Source organism: Pan troglodytes, chromosome 1, assembly GCF_028858775.2.
Source record: "Pan troglodytes isolate AG18354 chromosome 1, NHGRI_mPanTro3-v2.0_pri, whole genome shotgun sequence".
NCBI classification, from domain to species: domain Eukaryota; kingdom Metazoa; phylum Chordata; class Mammalia; order Primates; family Hominidae; genus Pan; species Pan troglodytes.
The window spans coordinates 90619628-90642285 of record NC_072398.2 but is presented as its reverse complement, the minus strand read 5'-3'; the positions used below and the strand labels follow the sequence as shown (position 1 = coordinate 90642285).

The 22658-nt window shown below is 37.2% G+C and overlaps 2 protein-coding genes across 2 annotated transcripts; both read right to left on the bottom strand.

Annotated features, from left to right (window-relative positions):
- Positions 1-631: 631 nt before the first annotated feature.
- On the bottom strand, positions 632-10608 carry OR6P1 (olfactory receptor family 6 subfamily P member 1). The gene is made up of 3 exons (XM_054678523.1): positions 10470-10608; positions 6772-6866; positions 632-3647 (listed from the first exon to the last, which is right to left on the bottom strand). The coding sequence occupies exon 3, from the start codon at positions 3623-3625 to the stop codon at positions 2672-2674; it is 954 nt and encodes a 317-aa protein (XP_054534498.1). The 5' UTR covers positions 3626-3647; positions 6772-6866; positions 10470-10608; the 3' UTR covers positions 632-2671.
- An 8328-nt stretch (positions 10609-18936) lies between these two features.
- On the bottom strand, positions 18937-19917 carry LOC469531 (olfactory receptor 10X1). The gene has a single exon (XM_016951137.1). The coding sequence runs from the start codon at positions 19915-19917 to the stop codon at positions 18937-18939; it is 981 nt and encodes a 326-aa protein (XP_016806626.1).
- Positions 19918-22658: the final 2741 nt, after the last annotated feature.

The window sequence follows — 22658 nt, the reverse complement described above, 5'->3', positions numbered from 1 at the left end:
TGTTGTTGGAGTAAAATAGAATATTTGAAGAAATCTATGAAGTAAGTAGTTAGAAACCCACCAACACCAATTAATGCACTATGGGAAGCTCTCACAGTAGAGGAATAATAAATCCAAAGCACTGTGATCTTCCAATGGGAAAAAATATGACAATGACATCATGAGAGTCATAGAAATAGCATGTTTTAATCATTTTTTAAAGGAGGAACTTCACTGACTGAATCTGACGACATCTTGGCCCAATTTTAGATTGTATAATTGGGAATGCTAAACTTTCTGATCAACTTGTTACCTACTCCACATAGTTACAAAGTTGCTTGGAGCTTTCCTTTCTATATGCATCTTAGAGAAAGCCAATTCTCCAATCTCAGTTTGAGTAAGAGTGAGTTTAATACATGATTAATGGAACAGGCATATCCTTTAGAAAGCATATCGTGATATTTGTAATGATAAAATGATAATAATGATGGAGCTTGGCATTTATTAAATGCTTACTGTGAGTTAACGGTATTACATGCCAGAAGGTCTTCTTAGGGTCCAGCAAACAAACTCACACACTATCAAAGACCTCACCTGGCATAAAATTAACTCAGGGAAGCAGGATAGCAAATCCAACATTCTAGAAGGGCAATTTTAGGAGTTTCTCTTACGGAAAGGAAGTCCTGAAAGCAGTTGAAGGAATAGACGCTGTCATTTAAAGTCAGCTCAGGTAGGGGGACATAAGATTTTCATCAAGGGGTGCAGATTCCACCTTAACTTGGAATTTTCAAGCCATGTAAGTGCCTATATCACTTGTAACAATTTCATGGGCATCCTTAGCTTCTAGAATTCCCTCAAAAGACATGCCAAGTTACAAAAGTAGCTTGAAGCTATTATTTCCCACTAGATATCTTAACACATTCATCATCCTCCCAGTCCAGAGGTCATTTGCTGCTCAGAGATAACTTGTGCCATAAGTAATTTTGTGTAGTAATGTTTATTAGGTTTCTAGGGAACCAGAACTAGAAATTAATCCAAGATCAAATTTATCCAAAAGGAAAGAGAAAAAAAATGCTAACCCTTTGCCCGCATATGTGTTATTTATTTAATATTCACAACAAGCCCATATGATGGAAAGGGTATTATTTTTATTATCAAAGAGAAACTAAGAGCAGAGATGTAAAGTTTCTTGCCTATGATCACATAACTTGTTATTAGTAAAGCCAGGATCAAATTGAAATTTGCTCATTCTAGGGTCTGAATTCTGAACTCCATGTCTCTCATAATTCTATGAAAGGAGAGGAGAATGTAATGTAAATTGAGCTATGTTCAGAGCTGTTTCTAAGGCTATTCAGAAATTTTAAGAAAACAAAACAACTTAAACTGTTTTAAGTATCAGATCTTTTATTGTTATTTTGTTTTTAATACTGGAAAATCTAAAATGATTGTTGATAAAGTAGTTTGCAATGATGGACACATGTCTTTTTCTCCCTCAAAATCTGTCTCAGAATAAGCAAATGTGCACTGACCAACAATCCATGTTTACTGGAATTTGTTCCAATATGCATATTTATTGTTATTGCATATTTATTTTGTTTCACATATTCCACATCTAAATAATCATTGAATTTGGTTCAATATGCAGAAATTTGTGTAAATGAGCCTAGATTCAAGATAAGAAAAATTTCTCTGAACAATTCAAGTAACTTTCCAAAAATCAAAGGAACTTGCTAGAATACCTATGATTCAGGCTATGAACCTGAGACATCCCAATTGCCATAGAGATATCTGCATCCTATCTATGGCTCTTCAATCTTCTTTCTTATGAAGGCATTTTCTGTTCTTACAATCCTTTGACTAGGAACACAATTTAAAATATTTCACAATCGGTATAGCCCTGGCACTAATTAGTTAAAACAGGTGCTGGCCATAGCGAAGGAGCTGTATATAAGCTGTATATAAGCTTTCTAGAACATTTTACCTACTACCTGGTCAATATTTGTTAGGTCAACCAGCTTTACATGCCCCTGAGATTCAAAGAAGGGAGAAGGAGAGGATAGTTAGCCATATTGAGTCAAGAATATATGGCTGAATATCAGCACTGCATCTCTCTCTGCTTTGACTTTCAGTGAATATGAGTTTTGTAGATAAGATGATATGAAATTAGGTCTTGGGGTATAACCTACTTGTGCAGTTTCTTATGAAAGTGGGATTTGAGAATCTGGATCTTTGAAATTGTTACACTGAAGTCTACCAAATTTTTTTCTTGGCATGTCCACCAGTAAGTTCCCTTGTTTTCTCATATTATATTTTCTCACTTATAAAATAATGGGTTTGGTCTAGACTAGGGAATCCCAAACTGTCTATGAAATAGGAATTCCCAGGAAGTTTGAAAATTATTCACGGCAGGGTTACATTCCACGCATACTCAGTAAGACTCTCCACATATTTTTTGGGGGGAATCTGTATTTTAACAAATTCCCAGGTGATTCTTCTGTAGCTAGTCCAACCTTAGTTTGAAAACTCCTGTAAAAATGATTCATAAACTTTCATTTGTATCAGAAGGTCCCAGACAATATTTAGAGAAAATGTTGGCACATTATATTTATGTTCCCTTTAAGCCCATTCTGATTCCTTGAGGAGGCCCTATTAAGATTCTGCTATTTTCACCTCTCCCAGGACCTGTTGTATATCAGTCCGGAACATCCCTAGGATAGTGACATCTGCCCATCACTGTCTTCCTGAAGGCCTCCTTCACCTCCTTGTTCCTCAGGCAGTAGATGGCTGGGTTGAAGAATGGTACAATGATAGTGTAGAGCACAGAGATAATCTTGTTGTGGTTGAAGGTGTACATGGCCTGGGACCGTGCATAGGTGAAGAGAGTGGAGGAGTAGTAGATAACAACCACTGCCAGATGAGCGGCACAAGTGGAAAAGGCTTTGTGGCGTCCCCTGGAAGTAGGGATCCTCAGGATGGCTGCAATGATGGCAGTGTATGATGAAACCACAGCCAATAGAGGGAGTAGAATCATCACCAGGGCCAGAAGGAAGTCTACTAGCTCTGCTTGCTCCTTGTCAGAGCAGGTGAGGTTGAGTAGTGGGGAAATATCACAGAAAAAGTGGTTGATAATGTTGGGTCCACAGTAGGACAATTGGGAAATAAAAAGAAGCTTCATCATGGAGCTGAAGAAGCCACTGCCCCAAGAGGCAGCAGCAAGGCGAGTGGCCAGACTGGAAGGCATGAGACTAGGGTAAAGGAGGGGTCCACAGATGGCCAGGTAGCGATCATAGGCCATAACTGCCAACAGCACACATTCAGTACAGGCTAAGGCAATAAAGAAGTACAGTTGGGTCATGCAACCTACGTAGGAGACTCTACCATCCTGGGTAAGAAAGGCTGCCAAGAGCCGAGGAATGGTGACATTGATGTACCATAGCTCCAGGAAAGAGAGATGGCCAAGGAAAAAGTACATGGGGCGATGAAGGCTTGGAGCAAGCCATATTGTGAAGACAATGAGTGCATTCTCCAACAATGTCAGAAGGTAAATTGCAAAAAAAAGGACAAAGAGGAGCAGCTGGAGGGGAGGCGTGGTAGGGAAACCCACCAAGACAAACTCCTCGACATGGCCTCCACTCAAATTTCTCATGGCTCTCTGTTCACTTGAGTGCCTAAAATAAATCACAGGAAGAACAAGAGGTTTGAAAGATAGCTGCAACAAACTACCAACATACTCTCACAGGTTATAACCACTGAAGATGCTTAGTGGTATATTAATTATTATATCATTTTTCCTCTTCACTTTGCTGTTTTTTCTCTCACCTTATAGGAAAAGTTAACAGACCTGAGTACTTAATTACCTAGCAATCTTAACTACAGTGGGTATTTGATAAATACTTTCTGAGTGATTTCAGAACTGCTTGGCATTTTGATTCTTGTTTTCTTGTCCAGGACATGCTCTTCCTTTACATCCCTTAGAAACAACAATAAACTCCTAAGCCCACAGCACCTTTACTCAGTATCTGTTGAATGACGGAATAAAAGAAGGTGTGACCGCAAGCTAGAGCCTACAAGCTTATTTCTCAAGGGAAATTGTACTAAGGGGAAGTAATAACTCAAGGAGATTGCTTGAACTATAATGCAAGGCAATAAGGCAGTATGAAGACTGGTTTGAAAAATATTCATTTCCAAATAGAGAGACAATTCAATACAAAGGAGATAATGAAGCTCTGCTCCAGAGAATAGTTATTTTTCCGTTCACTTTACATGTATTTTTGAATACATTTGTAGTGCTAGAATTAGACAGTCTTATTTCCAGGAGGCATAACAGGTTAAAAAATTGAACTTCTGAAAGTTGTACATGTCTTAATTCCTGGAATCTATAAATGTTACATCATATGGCAAATATTTTGCAAATGTGATTAAATTAAGGACTTTGAGATGGAGGGCTTATCCTGGATTTTCTAGGTGGGCCTTAAATACAATGAAAAAGGTCTTTACAAGACAGAGATAGAGTGAAATTTGAAACGGACACACAGAGGAGAAGGCAATGTAAAGAAGAAGCAGAGACAGATTTAAGGATGCTGGCCTTGGAGACTGCAATGATTTGGCCACAAGATCTTTATCGTGAATGAATGCCCACAGCCATCAGAAGCTAAAAGAGGCAAGAAGAATTTCTCAAGAGCCTCCAGACGGAGTGCGGCTCTGCCTGTGCCTTGAATTGAGCCAAGTGATACTGATTTTGGATTTCTGGCCTCCAGAACTGTGAGAAAATAACTCTCTGTTGTTAAAACCCACCATATTTGTGGCAGTTTGTTACAGTAGCCATGGGAAACTGATGCAACTGGTGAGGCAGGAAAATGAAAGAGGAAGTCATTTTCTCAACCATTCTTCTATGCTTTTCCAGTCTTCTTTTAACATTGTCAGTGACCTGACGTCTCCAGGGAGACCCTGGTAAAATTACAAGTCTGACTTGAGATTGGGTGACATGTCATTAAGCATTTTTACTTTTGTTGTGATTTAAGTACCTGTCTTTAAACATTATTTTCCTCTAAGAAACTTAAAAAATGATATACTAATTTGCATAGTTTTAACTTGACATCACATTTTTTATTTTTATTTTTATTTTTAAAGGATGAGTCCTTGCTGTGTTCTTCAGGCTGGACTCAAACTCCTGGGCTCAAGGAATCCTTTCACTTCAGCCTCCTGTGTAGCTAGGACTACAGGCACAACATCTATTTTTTATCAGATATTTATGTGGCCACAGGGAGTCTAATTTTTTACTGCATTATGAGAATTGAACTTTTAAATGAAACTATTAGATTACTTCTTTATGTATTCAATGAAATCTAATGAAATCTAAATATCAGTGCTATGGTAATGATATCCACTGATACTTGTTTAAACAGGTACACAAATGAGTATATCTTTTTAAAACTGGAAATTTTAAATCATTTATTTCACCAAAGTCACAATTCATGGTATTGTAATATATTTATAATTGCAAGTCTTTTATTGATTTCTCTGTATCTACCTACATGTTTATTGTTTCCTGTACTTTTAAGACTTTGAGTGCTTTATAAAAGATTTTCTCTAGCTGTTATATAATTAGCATATATTTACCTAAAGCAATATAAATATAAATATATAAAACATCTAAAAATATATTGGACAAAAATTTTTAAATTTACTGGAAAACTATCTCATAATAATGTATATTATGCTTTTGTCCAATGTTTGTCTGTATTGTAAGACTTATTACCACAATGAGAAACATTTTAGCATCGATTCTATTCTGAATTTTCATTTTGGAGGTGTAAACACTAAGAAAACTAGTTCACATATAAGTAATATTGATGTACCATAGCTCCATGAATGAAAGTTTGTTTTGTTATAGAAATAACACTGGATTATTTAAACTTTTTATTAGTTGTGCGCCAGAAAATATTCAGTAACATATCATCAAAATTATTTTCATTCATCTATTAGCTGACAACTTGATTAGCTTCTATTTCAATTGCATTGAAAGAAATAGATTGCAAACCACTGACCTGCAAAAGGATTTGATACCCAGTTATTAGCCATTTACTTTCTCTACACTGACATTGGCACTGGCATTAACTTACACTCTTGGACATTTCCATATGGCAAGATTTTGCTATGCCTTTCCTTGTTAAAAAAAAATAAAAAAGAAGTGGGAAAGGAAAAGACACTTTCTCTAGCAGATCAATTTTAAGAGCTCTTAAAGGAGTTGAAGATGAGAGAATCAGTCCTTTGGAACTATTCTTGCCTGGACATTGGAAGATTTTTATTTTTATTTTTATACCCTCAAGTGTCCAAAAAGTCCAGTTTGGAAACAGTGACTTTAATGCATCAGATACTTTTCTGAGTGAGAGTTTAAAGAGAAGGTATGCGTGGTAAGGTTAGGGACATGGTAGGAAGCAAGCCCAACATGCCTCAGGAGTAGGTAATAACAGAGGATGGGAAAAACTTGAAAATGATGGCTGGAAACTCTCAAGAGACAAGGTAAGGGAACTGAGATGCTAAGGCAGACTGAACATCTGAAAGGGGACTTGTCCTTACCCCTCTATTATCAGTGTAACAGAGCAGTAGCAAATCATAGTAGGCACTCAATAAATATTAGTGGAATGAGTTTCAGTCTTGATTTGTTTAGTCTTGAATTTACATCATTCAGATTGATATTATACTTTGAAAATATAGGTAATTGAACTAAAGGAAAACTAGGGTTCTTTTCCAGTTATTGCACTGCATAAAATTGGTGAAATTCCAACTTACCAGGGTCAGTCCTGAGGGATGTGGGAGAGTTGTTGGAAAACGGAGTGAAGGGTGGGAAGCAGCAAAAGAAACCACCATCAGAGTCAACAGGCAACCTACAGAATGGGAGAAAATTTTTGCAATCCACTCATCTGACAAAGGGCTAATATCCAGAATCTACAAAGAACTCAAACAAATTTACAAGAAAAAAACAAACAACCCCATCAACAAGTGGGCGAAGGATATGAACAGACACTTCTCAAAAGAAGACATTTATGCAGCCAAAAAACACATGAGGAAATGCTCACCATCACTGGCCATCAGAGAAATGCAAATCAAAACCACAATGAGATACCATCTCACACCAGTTAGAATGGCAATCATTAAAAAGTCAGGAAACAACCGGTGCTGGAGAGGATGTGGAGAAATAGGAACACTTTTACACTGTTGGTGGGACTGTAAACTAGTTCAACCATTGTGGAAGCCAGTGTGGCGATTCCTCAGGGATCTAGAACTAGAAATACCGTTTGACCCAGCCATCCCATTACTGGGTATATACCCAAAGGACTATAAATCATGCTGCTATAAAGACACATGCACACGTATGTTTATTGCGGCATTATTCACAATAGCAAAGACTTGGAACCAACCCAAATGTCCAACAATGATAGACTGGATTAAGAAAATGTGGCACATATACACCATGGAATACTATGCAGCCACAAAAAATGATGAGTTCATGTCCTTTGCAGGGACATGGATGAAGCTGGAAACCATCATTCGCAGGAAACTATCGCAAGGACAAAAAACCAAACACCGCATGTTCTCACTCATAGGTGGGAATTGAACAATGAGAACACATGGACACAGGAAGGGGAACATCACACTCTGGGGACTGTTGTGGGTTGGGGGGAGGGGGGAGGGATAGCATTGGGAGATATACCTAATGCTAGATGACGAGTTAGTGGGTGCAGCACACCAGCATGGCACATGTATACATATGTAACTAACCTGCACATTGTGCACATGTACCCTAAAACTTAAAGTATAATAATAAATAAATAAATAAATAAATAAAACCACACAGACAAAAAAGAAAATTACTGACTGTTCACAAGTTTGTTGGAAGCCAATCCTGCTCTGTAGCCTACAGTGGCTTATATTGTCTGCTGATTCAAAGACAAGACTGCAAGTTGGTCCCCTTGTGCCCAGAGGTGCCCATACCCCACCTCCTGCCCACCCCTCAGACATATTATGTCATCATCTTCACGCGTTTCAAGCTCAATTGCTGAAAACTGAACCCTTTTTGCTATTTAACCTGGCCTGCTATTGCAGAGAACTTTCTTCTCCAACCAAGGCAACTTCAGCCCTTATTGTCCACCAGAAATGGTCTGTTCTTTTATTCTTTTCCTGCTCCCAGTCTGCCCTCCCTTTTTGAAGAGGCCCTCCTCGATAGACTACTTCTGAATCATAGTACTCAGATCCCCTCTGTAGCTCTGAGTATATCACGGCACTGTGCCCACTGAACTCTTCTTGTATTTGTTCTTTCTTTTTGTTTCTTACTTGCTTTAACTTCTAGGTGTGTCTTCTCCATCATCAGTCTGGGAGCCCTTCCTCCTCTATTAGTGCTACAAAATTTTTATATCAAGGGAGGATTCTACCATCAGGGCAGCAGAGTACAACTTAGCCTGCAATGTTAGCAGTCACACAGTGATGATCTCTTTAAACATACCCTTCTCATTTGGCAACTTAGATTCCAAGTAATAATTAATGGGGAACACCTTGAAGAATTCTCCTGTTGCATTTTCCCTCAGAACCAAGAACAGCTCTTTATGGGTTGGTCTTCTCAGGACTAGATGATATTGATGCTATTGTACAATTTATCTTTTATTTGCCTTTGAATGCTCCCCTTCAACATTACCCTCCCCTTTACTCATGTTTTCCATTCCTCTCATTTATTCCTCCAGTCACAGCAGAGTTCTTCAAGACACCACTCTGTTATTTTACCTCTGGTCTTTTGCACATGAATAAACATAATAAACAACAGAGCCTCTGTGAGGACTTTGTCCAAAAGGTCCTTCACACTCACAGCTGCTATTATGACCATGACTCTATTAATAGATCTATGGGGTAGCTATGTACCTTCCTGGATTTGTCCTCCTTGGTAGCAGAGATCTCACTCATTGCTCTATTCTAGTGAAGTTCATTGCTTTGGCCATAATACATAACCAACGTATATTTATCAAATTAGTTAAGAAATAAATAAGGTAATACTTTAAGAACTTGGAAATTTAAAAGGTAGAATGTCATTTCAGGGGTGGAATGTCGAACCTGTTTTATTATTTGTGAAATAGTTCTGCTGCTGCCACTGCTGGTAATATTTGTCATTCCTACTTCACTAGATTATATCACATTAACAGAGACGATTACCTGAGAATTATTTGCCCATAATATGAAACAACTTATTATTGTAAAGCGCATTGGTGATGCCATAGCTCTGTGGGCCTGAAACCATGTAGATATCACTTGGATCTTCCAAATTAGCTATTCACACCAGCACATTTGCCTGGATTCCTGTTTAACCTCTACCTTTTAGATGTTACATAAGTGAAGGTTAGTAGTAGATTGCCTGGTGTTCAGTGGTGCTCTATGGGAAGCAACACAAGCCTTCATCTGGAGACACATTGGGCAGAGCCCTATGCATAGGTATATCCCACTCCCAGAGAAAACTGCCTGTTTTGTTTTTCTTTGTTTCCCTGGACTTCCTCATTTATCATCACAAATTGAAGAATCTTAATGCACCTACCAAAAAACTGGTGAATTAACAACTGAGGACTGTCTGAAATTATTATAATTACTGTCTTCGTCTCTATCTATAAGGCATATAAAGAAGATATAATAATTATTCATTACTCTGTGCAGGGTAGTGAGAATTTTTCATATGCTAACTTAATTCTCACAACAGCCCAGTGAGTTTAAGCACCATTATTTCTATTTGTAAATGACACAGAAAGATGAGTGATTTTTTTCCTCAAGTTCATACATCTAGAAAATTGCAGAAGTGGAATAAACTTTGATAATCTCGCTATGTAGATATGGTGGGAAATTTAACCTCTATCCTGTACATCTTCCATGGAAATAAGTAAATGTCCATGGGTATAGCCAAGTGGACTCATTTACATAACAATAAAGGGTTTTTGTTTGTTTGTTTGTCTTCTCTGTGTATGGCAGTCAAATTCATTCAATAGTTGTGTTTTTTTTTTTTAATCTCATTCGAATTCGTAGATACAGACTTAATATGATAGGTATTTCTTTGGGTCTTGCCTTAGGGCAAGGGAAGTGCTACAGCCTAAACACACAAAGATTGGCTTCTGCCTCTCTTATCATGGCTTTCTGCTTTCTGGGTTCCCCTTTCCCACACATATTTTCCTGCCCTGACCAATGCCTTCACAAATCTCTAACATTTTACCTCATTGCCACTTAAAAAAAATCCCTCACCCTTGTGAACATTTCAGATGCATTTTTCAGGTGCTATCTCTAGAATCATAAACACATGAACAAAAGATTAAAATGACAGGGTACTCACTCTGAGATGTTCGAATGATTAAGCTTTTTCAAATTTTAAGCACATTGTATAGCTCGAGAAATTCAAGCAATTTTCAGGATTATAAGGAATTGAAAATCATAGGGAATGGATGAAGGATTTGAGGGTGTCTAACCTGAATAAGGACAAAATTTGTCACAGAAGTTCACCTACTTCTTTGCTTGCCTGTCTTCCACGTTCACACACATACCCTGCCTTTTGATATTTGTCAATAGGCTGATTAACTTTTGCCTCTGGGCAGGTATGGTTTGCCCTAGAAACTCTTCAATAAAGTTGATACTTCATGCTGGTCTCTAAGTTGTTTGTGGCATGGTAGGGCTGAGGTTTTGCAGATGGGGCCCTGAAGCAAACAGAGGCAGCAGTAGCAAGCCCTTATTACATTTCCCTTATTATATTCTCATCAGGGACATAGCCCCTTAGTATGCATTGTCATGGTGACCTACCTCTCCCCAAGAAGACTGTGTCCAAGTCGCCTCAGGGACCCTTTGTTCTAGGGCATAGGTGATACAATGAAAAAGCATTGTCCAGAGGGACACGGGTGTGCACTGAAGCGGAGTAACGTCCTCAGGTTCATTGCCTGAGTGTCATCCATGTAGTGCTTCCACAAACCCTATTTTCAGAAGTGCCTAAGAGGTGCCTAGATATAATGATAATTCAAAACTAAAATTCTGTTGAGGAAATAACACAATAAAGTAAGAGTTATGGACAAGTTAATTCTGATAGGTTATTTAGACTGTTACATTTTTTGAGAAGATGTTTATTTGTTAAACTCTGTTCACTGTTGCTTCTTATTACTTGTTTGTGCTTATGTATGAGGGAGAAATGCTTTATCTCTCTTCCATAAGTCTACAAGCTCCGTGAGGAAAGCCTGTTTGCTGCTTGCCCTTCTTTACAACCCTTTGTAAATAAAACTTGGTGCATGGGGAAGATCTCAGGATAATTGGTGGGAAGATGTGTAGAGGAGTGCTTGTGAATTCCTGAGTCCTGCCTCAGATCTGAGTCTGTTTCTGAAAATAATGGGGTTTTCTTTCTCTTGCCACTCTGGTTTTCCTGACTGTCATTCATACCCAGGTTACTTCTTTGCTTCTTTTTCTTCTGAACTGTAGCAAATGGAGTAGGGTTTCTCGTGGGGTATGTGCTAAGCAGCCTGTCACCGAAAGTGTTCAAGCAGAGCCCAGACGACCTGTTTAGGATGCAATATTGGAGAGGAAGTGCCTCCAGTAAAAATGATGGCTCTCTTCTCTTGGCAATAATGATAATTTGTTGTTACGCAGAACAATAGAGTTGTAAGTAAACACTTTGCAAAAGATTAAATGATGCTATAAGGAGTTGGAGAAATGCAGTTATTGCGGAGATTTTAGCTCAAATGGTAAGGAGATGGCGACTTTCAGAAAACACAGAAGGCAGAACAACATGAGAAAGACAGGGATGAGTTCAGTCTTGACATATTAAGCTCAAGGGAAAGGCAGATATATGCAGCAATAAATCAGAAATATTGGCTTGGATCTTAAGTCTGTCTTCAGTTTATAAACTTGGGAGTCAGCATTAATAAATATGTAAAATCACACTTGATAAATGTAACCAGAGGAACAGAGTTGAGAACAAAAAGAAAGAGAAAGATGGAAAGGAAATGCTTGAGAAATGCAGACCAAAGAAGGAAAAAGACCAAAAATTGTCCAAGAAAGGAATTGTAAGAGTACAGTGTTTTCTGGAAGTTAAGGGGCTAGACAATTTCAGGAAGGTGAGGGTGGTGATAAAACAAGAAAAAAGTATTAAAATAAAAAAGAGGAAGCTGTTTTTACACTTTTTCCTATTGGTGCAAAAAAACACAATTGCCATTTACTGAACAATCACTGTATACTGGACATTTTGCTGAAAACTTTATACATATTTTATTTAATTATCTTAGCAATACGATGTAGCTATAATCTAAACTGCCAAGTTTAGAATGGTACAAAAATACAACTGCTTAAATAAGACAGAATTTATTTCTCTTTCATATAGCCCTACAGTGATGAGTGGTCCATAATTGTCCGGGCCTGTGGAACAGCTTGATTTCACAAGATTGTAAAAAGCACAGGCAGATGGTTGGTCCCCCCAGACTCAATAGAAGGCTTCTACTGGAAGTCCAAGGCACTGTTCTGTTTTTCCATGTCCTCGTCATCAGGGAAGCAGAAAGAGAGAAACTGATCTTCAGAGAGAGAGATACAGAAGTTTCACCCATCATTTCCACTTATATCTCATTGATTAAAAACTTGGTCACTTAATAGTCAAACCCGGCCACAAAGAAAGCTAATAAATGTAGTAACTAACTGGCCATCTGTGTACTCAGCTAAAATTCCAGAGAGTTCTATTACTAAGCTTGTAGCGAAAATATATATTATCACTGGCAGTTTCAGACACAAGAAATTATGATCCTGTTAAAGAGGTAAAAATGATGCTTAAAAAAAGTAAGTGATTATCATAGAATCACACACTTAGTATATGGCAAAGACAGAAATTAAACTCAAATCATATTGATTCTGAGTTTATTTTTAGATGACTGTGGATTCATATGCAATTATAAGAAATAATACAGAAAGATCTCACGTATCCTTTACCCAATTATCCTCAAGAGTAATATCTTACAAAACTATACTATGCTGTGACAGCTAGGATGTTGACATTATTACAGTGAAGGTACAGAACATGTCAATCACCACATGATTCCATTCTGTTGCTCTTTTATAGGCACATTAACTTTTCTCTCACTCACATTCTTAACCGTTAGCAGCTTGGCAACCACTAATCTACTTTCAATTTTGATAATTGCTTCATTTGAAGGATGCTATACACACACACACACACACACACACACACATATCTCTGTGTATATATATATATGACAGAATCACAAACCTAGTACGTGACAGAGACAGAAATTAAACTGAAATGTAAATATTTATATATTTATAAATATAGTATGTGTTTACAAATATATATGTATATACATAGCTGTATGGATTTATAAATTTACATGTATACATTTATAAAGGTACATACATATATGTTTTAGTGCTCTTGTGAATTCTTCTCTTCAGTGATTATACTTTCAACTCTAGAGTTTTCATTTGGTTCTTATTTATATGTGTTTATAGTATGTACCTTTAATGATATTTTTCATTTGGTATAATTGTCTAGAGATTGATTTAGATTGTGTGTTTCTATCAACAGCTTGTCCCTTTTCATTGTTGAGTAATTTAAGTAGTTTCTTCTTGAAGAAAATTTTGGTGGTTTCCAGTTTGTGTGTGTGTGTGTGTGCGCGCGTATGTGTGTGTGACGCAGTTTCACTCTTGTTGCCCAGGCTGGTGTGCAATGTTGTGATTCTGGATCACTGCAACCTCTGCCTCCTGGGTTCAAGTGATTCTCCTGCCTCAGCCTCCTGAGTAGCTGGGATTATAGGTGTGTGCCACCATGCCTGGCTAATTTTGTATTTTTAGTAGAGACAGTGTTTCACCATGCTGGTCAGGCTGGTCTCGAACGCCAGACCTCAGGTGATCCGCCTCCCTGGGCCCCCCAAAGTGCTGGGATTACAGGCTTGAGCCACCACGTCTGGCCTCCAGTTTTTGATTATTTTAAATGGAGACAATTTTTAAATCCCTGAGATTGAATTCTTAGTTAACAAGTTTTGTTTTGTTTTTTTGAACACTGAGTATGTTATCCCACTTTTTAGTTTTCATTGTTTCTGCTAAAAAATCATCTGTTAAATTTATTGGGGCTGACTAGTAAATAATCAGCCATTTTTCATTTGATGCTTTCAAAATTTGCTCATTGTCTTTGACTTTCAGCATTTTTACTATGATGTGTCTTTTTGTGTACCTCTTTGCATTTATCCTATGTGAAATTTGTTGAGCTTCCTAGATGTGTAGCTTTATGTTTTTCAATAAATTTAGAAAGTATTCTGCCAGTATTTCCTCAAATATTTTTTTCTTCTCCTTTCTCTTTGCTCTTTCTTCCTGGTACTCTCATTACACCAGTTTTGATGTGTTTAATTGCATCCCAGACTTTTCTAACGCTCTATTTTTTTCACGTTTTTTTTTCTCGTTTTCCTTTGAGCTGCATAATCTTTATCATTCTAAATTCAAGTTCATTATTTTCTTTTCCTGTTAGTTCTAATTTATTGTTGAGTGCTCCTGTAAACTTTTCTCTTCAGTGGTTATACTTTCAATTCCAGAGTTTTAATTTGTTTTTTATTTATAATTTCTATCTCTCTGTTGGGATTCTGTATTCGATGTGATATTGTCATATATCTTCCTTTACTTCTTTAATCATGATTTTCTTTACATCTGTAAATATATTTACAATGGTTACTTTGAAGTCCATCTTTTAGATACGGCATCTAGTCACACTCTCACCAGCAGTTTTTGTTGTCTGATTTTCTTTTTTTTTCGTATGGGTCATATTTTTCTCTTTCTTTGCATAGTTTATAGTTTATATTGGAAACTGGAATTTTGCATAATATATTGTAGAAACTCTGGTTACTGGTCTTTCTCCCTTCTCTCCCCACTAGGTCTTTTTTCATTATTTGCTTGTTTACTTGTTCAGTTGCTGGCTGGATTATTTTAGTCTATCCTCCCCTATACTTCTGCTGTGTTAAGTCTTTGATGTTGCTTTTCAGAGGATACACATATGCCTAGTCACCCTGGGGTGACAATAATTTTGGCAGAGCTTATGTTGTCCCTTTTCCTGACTACATCCAGCTTTTAATCTAATAATTACCTGCTGATTGCTCCATTGTTTCCAAAATGCCCTAGAACATAAGTTTCTCTACTGAGTAATGCAATAAAATTCGGACTTCTTGGAAGGAATGATTACTGAGGTCAGTGTTTGCGATTTGTTATTACCCAAAGAGGGTTCCTCCTGGCTCTTTCTTTTTCCTGTTTAGAGGATGTATTACATGATATTCAGGTGGAACAGTCTGTTCTGGGGATGTTGGCCAACAATATAGGTAAATTCTATAGTGATCTTATGTGGGTACTGTATCTCCTGAGTGCTCCCATAAATCTGTATGAACCTTAACTCATATTGCATCATAATTTCTAAGCCTCCCCACTAGTAGAATGTAAGTTTTTTGAGAGAAAAAAATATATCTTGTATGTTCTTGTTTTCCTCATGGTTAGTGTAGCGTCTTGAACAGAATGAGTTATTCATATATATGGAAGAGACAAATGGACATTTTTTTCACAAAAAGCAATCTACATGTAGGTGCAGAACAGAAGTAATTTATCTCCTATTTTGATTCTTCATTAATGTCTTACTATATTGCTTATTGACAAGAGAGAATATTTTCATTTCTTCCCATTAAAGAAATTTCTTGGGTATAAAAATTTAGAAAACCATAATGAGAAATTGGGTCAGAGACAAAGTCTTGAATTATAATAATATCTTAGATTATAGAAGAAAGACATGATATAAAAAGGAGAAAAAGAGTTTCACATGTGTGCTGAAGTATGTAGCTATAGTTTATTCATTTTTATTACTGCATGCTGATACATACATGAATATGCCATAATTTTTCTATCTATTCTGTAGTATATTAGCTGAGTAATTTTTGGCTCTTGCCATTTTGCAAATATTGTGTCTAAGGACATCTATGTATGTCTTATGACACACACGTGCAGACTATTCTTTAGGGCATACGCATAGGAGTAGAAAAGTTTAACCACAGGGTATGAGAATCTCCAAAATAAATTTATAATATTAGACTGTTTTCTAAAATGACTAAACAAGTATACACTCTTATTAAGAGCACTGAAGGCCGGGTGTGGTGGCTCACGCCTGTAATCCCAGCACTTTGGGAGGCCAAGGTGGGTGGATCACCTGAGGTCAGGAGTTCGAGACCAGCCTGGCCAACATGGTGAAACCCCGTCTCTACTAAAAATACAAAAATTAGCCAGGCATGGTGGCAGATGCCTGTAATCCCAGTTACTTGGGAGGCTGAGGCAGGAGAATCGCTTGAACCTGGCAGGTGGAGGTTGCAGTGAGCCAAGATCGCACCATTGCACTCCAGCCTGGGTGACAGAGCAAGACTCATCTCAAAAAAAAAAAAAAAAAAAAAAAGGAACACTGAAGAGTTCTTGTTGCTTCATGTTTCTTTTTTGACACTCGTTAATGTAGCCTTTTAATTTTAGCCATTCAAGTGAGTATGTGGTAGTACCTCATTGGGGTTTTAATGTTCATTTTCATGCTTACTAATGAGACCAAGCACCTTTTAAGGTATTTATTGAACATTTGGATATTCTCCTTTATAAAGGATCTATTTGCATCTCTTAGAAATTTTTCTATTGTCTTTTAATTTATTTTTTGAGAATTTTATTTCTTTTAGAAATTATTTATACAGCCATATACCACATAATAATGTTTTGGTCAATGACAGACCACAAAGACAATGATGGTTTCACAAGAGTATAAAATGGTATTTCTACTGTACCTTTTCTATGCTTAGATATGTTTAGATACATAAACACTACTGTGTTAGGACTGCCTACAGTATTCAGTACAGTAACATACTGTACACATTTGTAGCCTAGGAACATTAGGCTATATCATACAGTCTATGTGCATTGTAGGTTTTTGTAAGTACATTCTGTGATGTTTACACATTGACAAAATCACAAAGTGACACATTTCTCAGAATACATCCTTATTGTTAAGTGACGCATGACTGCATATACCAAATGAGGGCCTTTGCCAGTTACATGTTAGAGACTTTTTTATCTTTCTGTGCATTGCTTTGTTTAATCCTTACATTAGAAAATAAAATGTAAACACAGAAAATTATCTAAACAAATACATAGCTTAGTGAATCTTTCATGGGCAAAAACCTTTGCAGTTACTACCTAACCAAGGAAAAGAACTTTGCCCATCAGGAGTTTTTCATGTACCCCTCATCCTACCCAATCACAGACCCTCCTTCTAAAAGTAATTATGATCCTAAATTTCGTACTTATCAGTCTCTGAAATTTCTTTATAGCTATATGATTTGGCTTTCTTTTCCACTCTCTCAATAGCGTCTTTTTGATGAATAAAATGTCTCAATTTTGATTTAATCAGCCTTTTTCATTTTAGTTAAAAATTTTACATACAGTTTAAACAGTATTTTCTATCTCAAGTTGGTGAAGATATCTTTTCATTACCTTTTAAAAGTTTTATTGCTTCACTTTTCAAATTTAGTTTTCGATTTCCAGAAATTGATTTTTTTTTTCAGATTTTGTTTTTCCCATATGGATATGCTATTTCCTAGCACTAGTTATATTGAAAGTCTATCATTTTCTCACTGTACTGAAATGCTTTACTTGTCGTAAAGCAAGTGCCCATATGGGCATGAGTCTTTGGGTATTTTCAGCTTCCATTTACTTACTTATTTCTGGCAACTAGCAATCCCCGCCACAGTCACTAAATCAGGCACAAGCAGGCTAATTGGTCCAAATTTAGGTTCAGGATCTTGAGTCTAGACTTGACATAACATCCTCTGCATCCATAATAAGGGAGTAAATAGTATTTATTTTTGAGACTTTTAGCTTCCCTAGATTGAATAACCAATTGTCGGGAGTGGAACCAAAGCAAAAGAAAATGCTTGCCACTAAGTAATGGCTGCAGATTGAAGGTAGCAGAGATTTTTGTCTGCACCTGTATCATGAAAATAATCCCAAAGAAAGAGTGTCATGGTCAGGGGTAAACTTAATCAGTTAATGTGCATAATAAATTTATCCATTATTTCATTTATTTCATAACATTCCCATAAGTAACAGAACTCAAAATTACATCAATACTCTTACATCTCTTATCAGAAATGATTTGTCTCATGGGAGGTGCATTTCAGTGCTTCATAACATTTGCCTAAAAAAACCTTAACTTTTACATCTATTATTATTATTATTATTATTATTATTATTATTATTATTATTGTTTGAGATGGAGTTTTGCTCTTGTCACCTGGGCTGGAGTGCAATGGCATGGTTTCTGCTCACTCTGCCTCCTGGGTTCAAGCTATTCTCCTGCCTCAGCCTCCCGAGTAGCTGGGATTACAGGCACCCACCACCATGCCCAGCTAATTTTTGTATTTTTAGTAGAGACGGGGTTTTACCATGTTGGCCAGGCCGGTCTCAAACCCCTGGCCTCAAGTGATCTGCCTACCTCGGCCTCCCAAAGTGCTGGGATTACAAGCCTGAGCCATGGTTGACATCTTTAGATATTTAAAACATCTCTCAGTGCAGTGGATTTATATGCTGTTTTTTCCTTCCACACTTTTTACTCAATTCATAAATACTGCAGGACACCCGGAAGTTGATTATCAGAATCTTTTATCTGCAGGGACATTCTTCTTCTGATACTGGATAGTAGAAGTGTTGGACAGCTTCTCTAACAAGCTAAGTGGATGCCTGTGGCTACTTAGTTCCCAGTCTGTGTCACTTGCTTCTTACATCCCAACCTCTGGAACAAGGCAAATGGTATAGGTTTCTCCAGGGGGTCACAGGATAAATGCCCCTATTGAATTCTGGGGACATTGAGCCCTTCTTCAAACAAGCAGCAACAACCCAAGATTATTTTTTCAAGGCAACTGTGTTTCCCATCATTCTTCTGAAAGCATTTTTCATGTCCTTATTCCTCAGGCTGAATATGATGGGGCTGAGGAAGGGGGTAATGACAGTATAAGGGACTGCTATGAGTGTGTCATCTCCTGAGGCTTCTGGCTTCAAATAAACAATAGATGCAAAACCAAAGTGGATTATAACCACTGTGAGGTGGGAGGCACAGGTGGAGAAGGCTTTCTGCTTGCCCTCAGCTGAAGGGATCCTGAGGACAGTAGAAATAATGAAGACATAAGTCAGGATGATGAGCAGAAGGGTACCCAGCAAACCAGACACTGAGATCAGTGTTACAATGAATTCTGTGTGGTTACTGTCTATACAAGACAGCCTAATAACTGCCCGCATATGGCAGAAGAAGTGTTTGACAAGGTTGGGTCTGCAGAAAGAGTCCCTGAATATCAGTGCAGTCTCTGTAAGAGAGATAAAGAAGCCTGCAGCGCAAGCAGAGGCCACAAGTTGTCCACATACAATGTTGGTCATAAGCAGTGGATATCTTAGAGGGTTACAGATGGCCAGGAAGCGGTCATATCCCATCAAAGTGAGAATGATACAGTTTGTGCCACCAAGTCCCAAGAAGAAGCACATCTGTAAGCTACAACCTATGACTGAAATGCTTCTGTCCTTGGCCAGTAGATCTTCCAGCATCTTGGGGACGATGGTCAGTGTATAGCAGGTCTCAGAGAAGGAGAGTGCAGTAAGGAAGAGATACATAGGGGTGTGGAGGGACCTGTCCACCCAAGTTAGACCCATGATGGTCAGATTACCTGCAAGGGTGAGAAGGTAGAGACAAAAGAAGACCACAAAAAGAAATGTCTGTACATGTGGGTACACAGAAAAGCCAACAAGAATGAATTCCTTCAGGATTGTCTGGTTGATCTTCATCGTTTGAATGCCTGAAATTTGAAAGAAACAACAATAAACATTCAACTCCATTATCTTTTGATACCATCAAAGGAAAATTGTGATGACTAAGATAAATCATCAGAATTACAATTACCAACCGCTTTTTCTTGTAGTTTAGCAAAACTATGTGTATGTAGGTAATGTGTTTTTCTCATTTTTCATCCATTCATTTTTTTCTTTATTCAGCAGCTAATTAGTGATGACTTAGTATATGACATCACTATGTATATGACAAGAAGTCTTGCTCTGGCCTATTTTTAAAAGGATTTTATGAGCATGTGGTATAATATGGGAGGAAACACTCCAGTTGATGCTCAGATAAAGGAGGTTCAGATGCATTAGGTGAGCTTTATTTGGATGAGCTTCTGAACACAGAGAGAACTTTTAAGTGGCGAATAGAGTCAGGGTCCAACACAGAAACTTCCACACAATGTATGGTCTATAAATATTTACTGCGTAAATATTGAGAATTGATTTCCAAGTAATTTTAGGACAAAACTTGGACAATCACTTGCAATTGTTGGAGAAGCCCAAAGTCATTAACCCTTCTTGGAGAATATATTTAGGTCCTAGAATTTTAAAAGAAAGTTAAAAAAAATGTGTCATTATTTCTGCTCTGAGAAGAGGGAAAGAAGAAAGATAGGGTAGCCTAGGACTCTTAGGATTAATAGTAATTAATTAAATCTATGGATGGTTTTGATAAGCAGACTATACAAGCATAGTGCAGGTGGCAATTGAGATTGTGCCTATTTTGTTAATTCCCAGCTCAGCACTCAAAGAAAATAAGTGGCATTTAATAATTGTATAAATTTTTCAATAATGCTACATCTGATTTAATCTCATAGTCCTCTGATTTCTATAGCATGTTGTTAGTCCCTATATTTAACACATTGTTTCAGCCCTGTAGTATATTGAGCTACTGTTTTCCCTGCCCCATATGTCAACATATTTAATAACTAGCATTTGTGGGGTTTATATTTTTCCAAATTATTTCAAATGTTTATTGATTTTACTCTTCACAGCATAAATATAAAGTGAATGGGACGGTTGTGAAATGGGTAGGACAAGTGTGATTACTTATTTTAGAAATAAAATTATGTCTCAGAAGTGGCATATTTGTGACTAGAAGCAAAGAGTTTTGACTTGAATTGTATACTCTTTTCATTTATCAATGCTTAGTGCTTCAAGAAAGAGACCATAAGTCTTATATTTTTGTATTTTTCAGAGTAATAATATGGAGCACTTTAAGAAGGTAATAATTCCTGTTGAATGTTAGATGGATGGGTTAATCATCAAAAAGTACTTAGTATATAAATGATTTTTGTTTTCCTTTGTTATTCAGCACTGTATAGCATTTGATTTTTGAGCATGGAGGTTAACAGACTTTCCACTCTAATTAGGTTTTGTTTAGGCTAAGATTAAGCATTCTCATGGCAGAGTCTAACTTATCACTGAGAGTCAGAAGACACAGTAGAAAAATGGCCTGAATTATAAGTGGTTCCTAAAATAATCCACAACCCTTTGGACTCTACTTTAAAGGTCCCTTTGGTTCTTTGTCTTCTTAGACCTTACAAGATTCTTACTCTCTGACAGTCATACATGAATCACATGACTTAATCTTTTCTTATCTCCTATCAACTCTTCCTCCATTCTGTTTCCCTTTCACTCACTGTATCTACTCTTCTTAGTGAGCAGTCATTTCCCAATAAGAAGACCATTTTTCTGTTCTCTTACCTAAGGGAATATTATAGAGGACCATGTCTATTATAACCCGGGGCTTCCTCTTGAGGCCTTTTGGTGTGAGCCTCTTTAGTAACCACATTCAGTACGAGTATCTTTGGTTTCCAAATCTACTTGCAGATGATTGTTCCACTTTTCTCTATGATCAGCATTCTGCTACATTTTCAACTATTTCAGAGGCATCTTTTTCCTTCCAAAAGTATTAGGTTTCAATAGGTTCCTTCTGCTTATTCCTAAGCCACTGTAAAAAATTCCTCCTATCAGTAGAGCACTTCATACACCAATGCTCCCAAGCACTCTTGACCCTTCACAGTAACTCTGTAAGAAAGGAAATTATGTGAATTCTACAACTAAAGGACTAAATATAGCAAAGGGTAAATATGAAATAGATTAGCAAAACAATAAGTTATTTTAGTACTTGATGGCCTTGGTACAAAACCCAAGCTTTTTCTAACATACTACCAGAAAAAAAACAGTTTGATTTTACACGTGTTCTACCTCTTCCAACACAGCCCTGGGATTTGAAACAGGGACTAGGGGGCAGCGAGGGGGTTGGAGGAGGTGCTGTTTTTAAAGTCACCATTAAATTCATAAGCTTTTTGAAAATGCAAATAATCACCAATACAAATTCCAAGATAGGTCTTTTCTTATCTAGTCCTTACTTGACTGTGTGCTAAATATTTCCTTGGTGAATCATCAGCAGTAGAGTATAAATGTCAGAATCTCTACTTCTGGTATATTCTAAATGTGTGAGTGATTTTGTGTGTGTGTGTGTGTGTGTGTGTTGTGAGGATATTATGTCCCACCCTACCTCATCTATCTCTGAAGTTGTCCCTAAATCCACCTGTGTCAAATTTAATTTGGGTTATGAATCCACTGACATATATATATGTCAAATATGACATATATGTGACATATATATATATACACACACACACACACACACACTCACACATACACACACACACTTTCCAAAGAGAAATGGTGATATGGAAAAGATATGTAATTTTATCCCAATGACCGTTTCTTTT

Bases quoted from the DNA above. Each gene is read 5' to 3' on its own strand.
- LOC469531 (XM_016951137.1), bottom strand. From the start codon at position 19,917: ATGGAGTTGAATGTTTATTGTTGTTTCTTTCAAATTTCAGGCATTCAA.
- OR6P1 (XM_054678523.1), bottom strand. From the start codon at position 3,625: ATGAGAAATTTGAGTGGAGGCCATGTCGAGGAGTTTGTCTTGGTGGGT.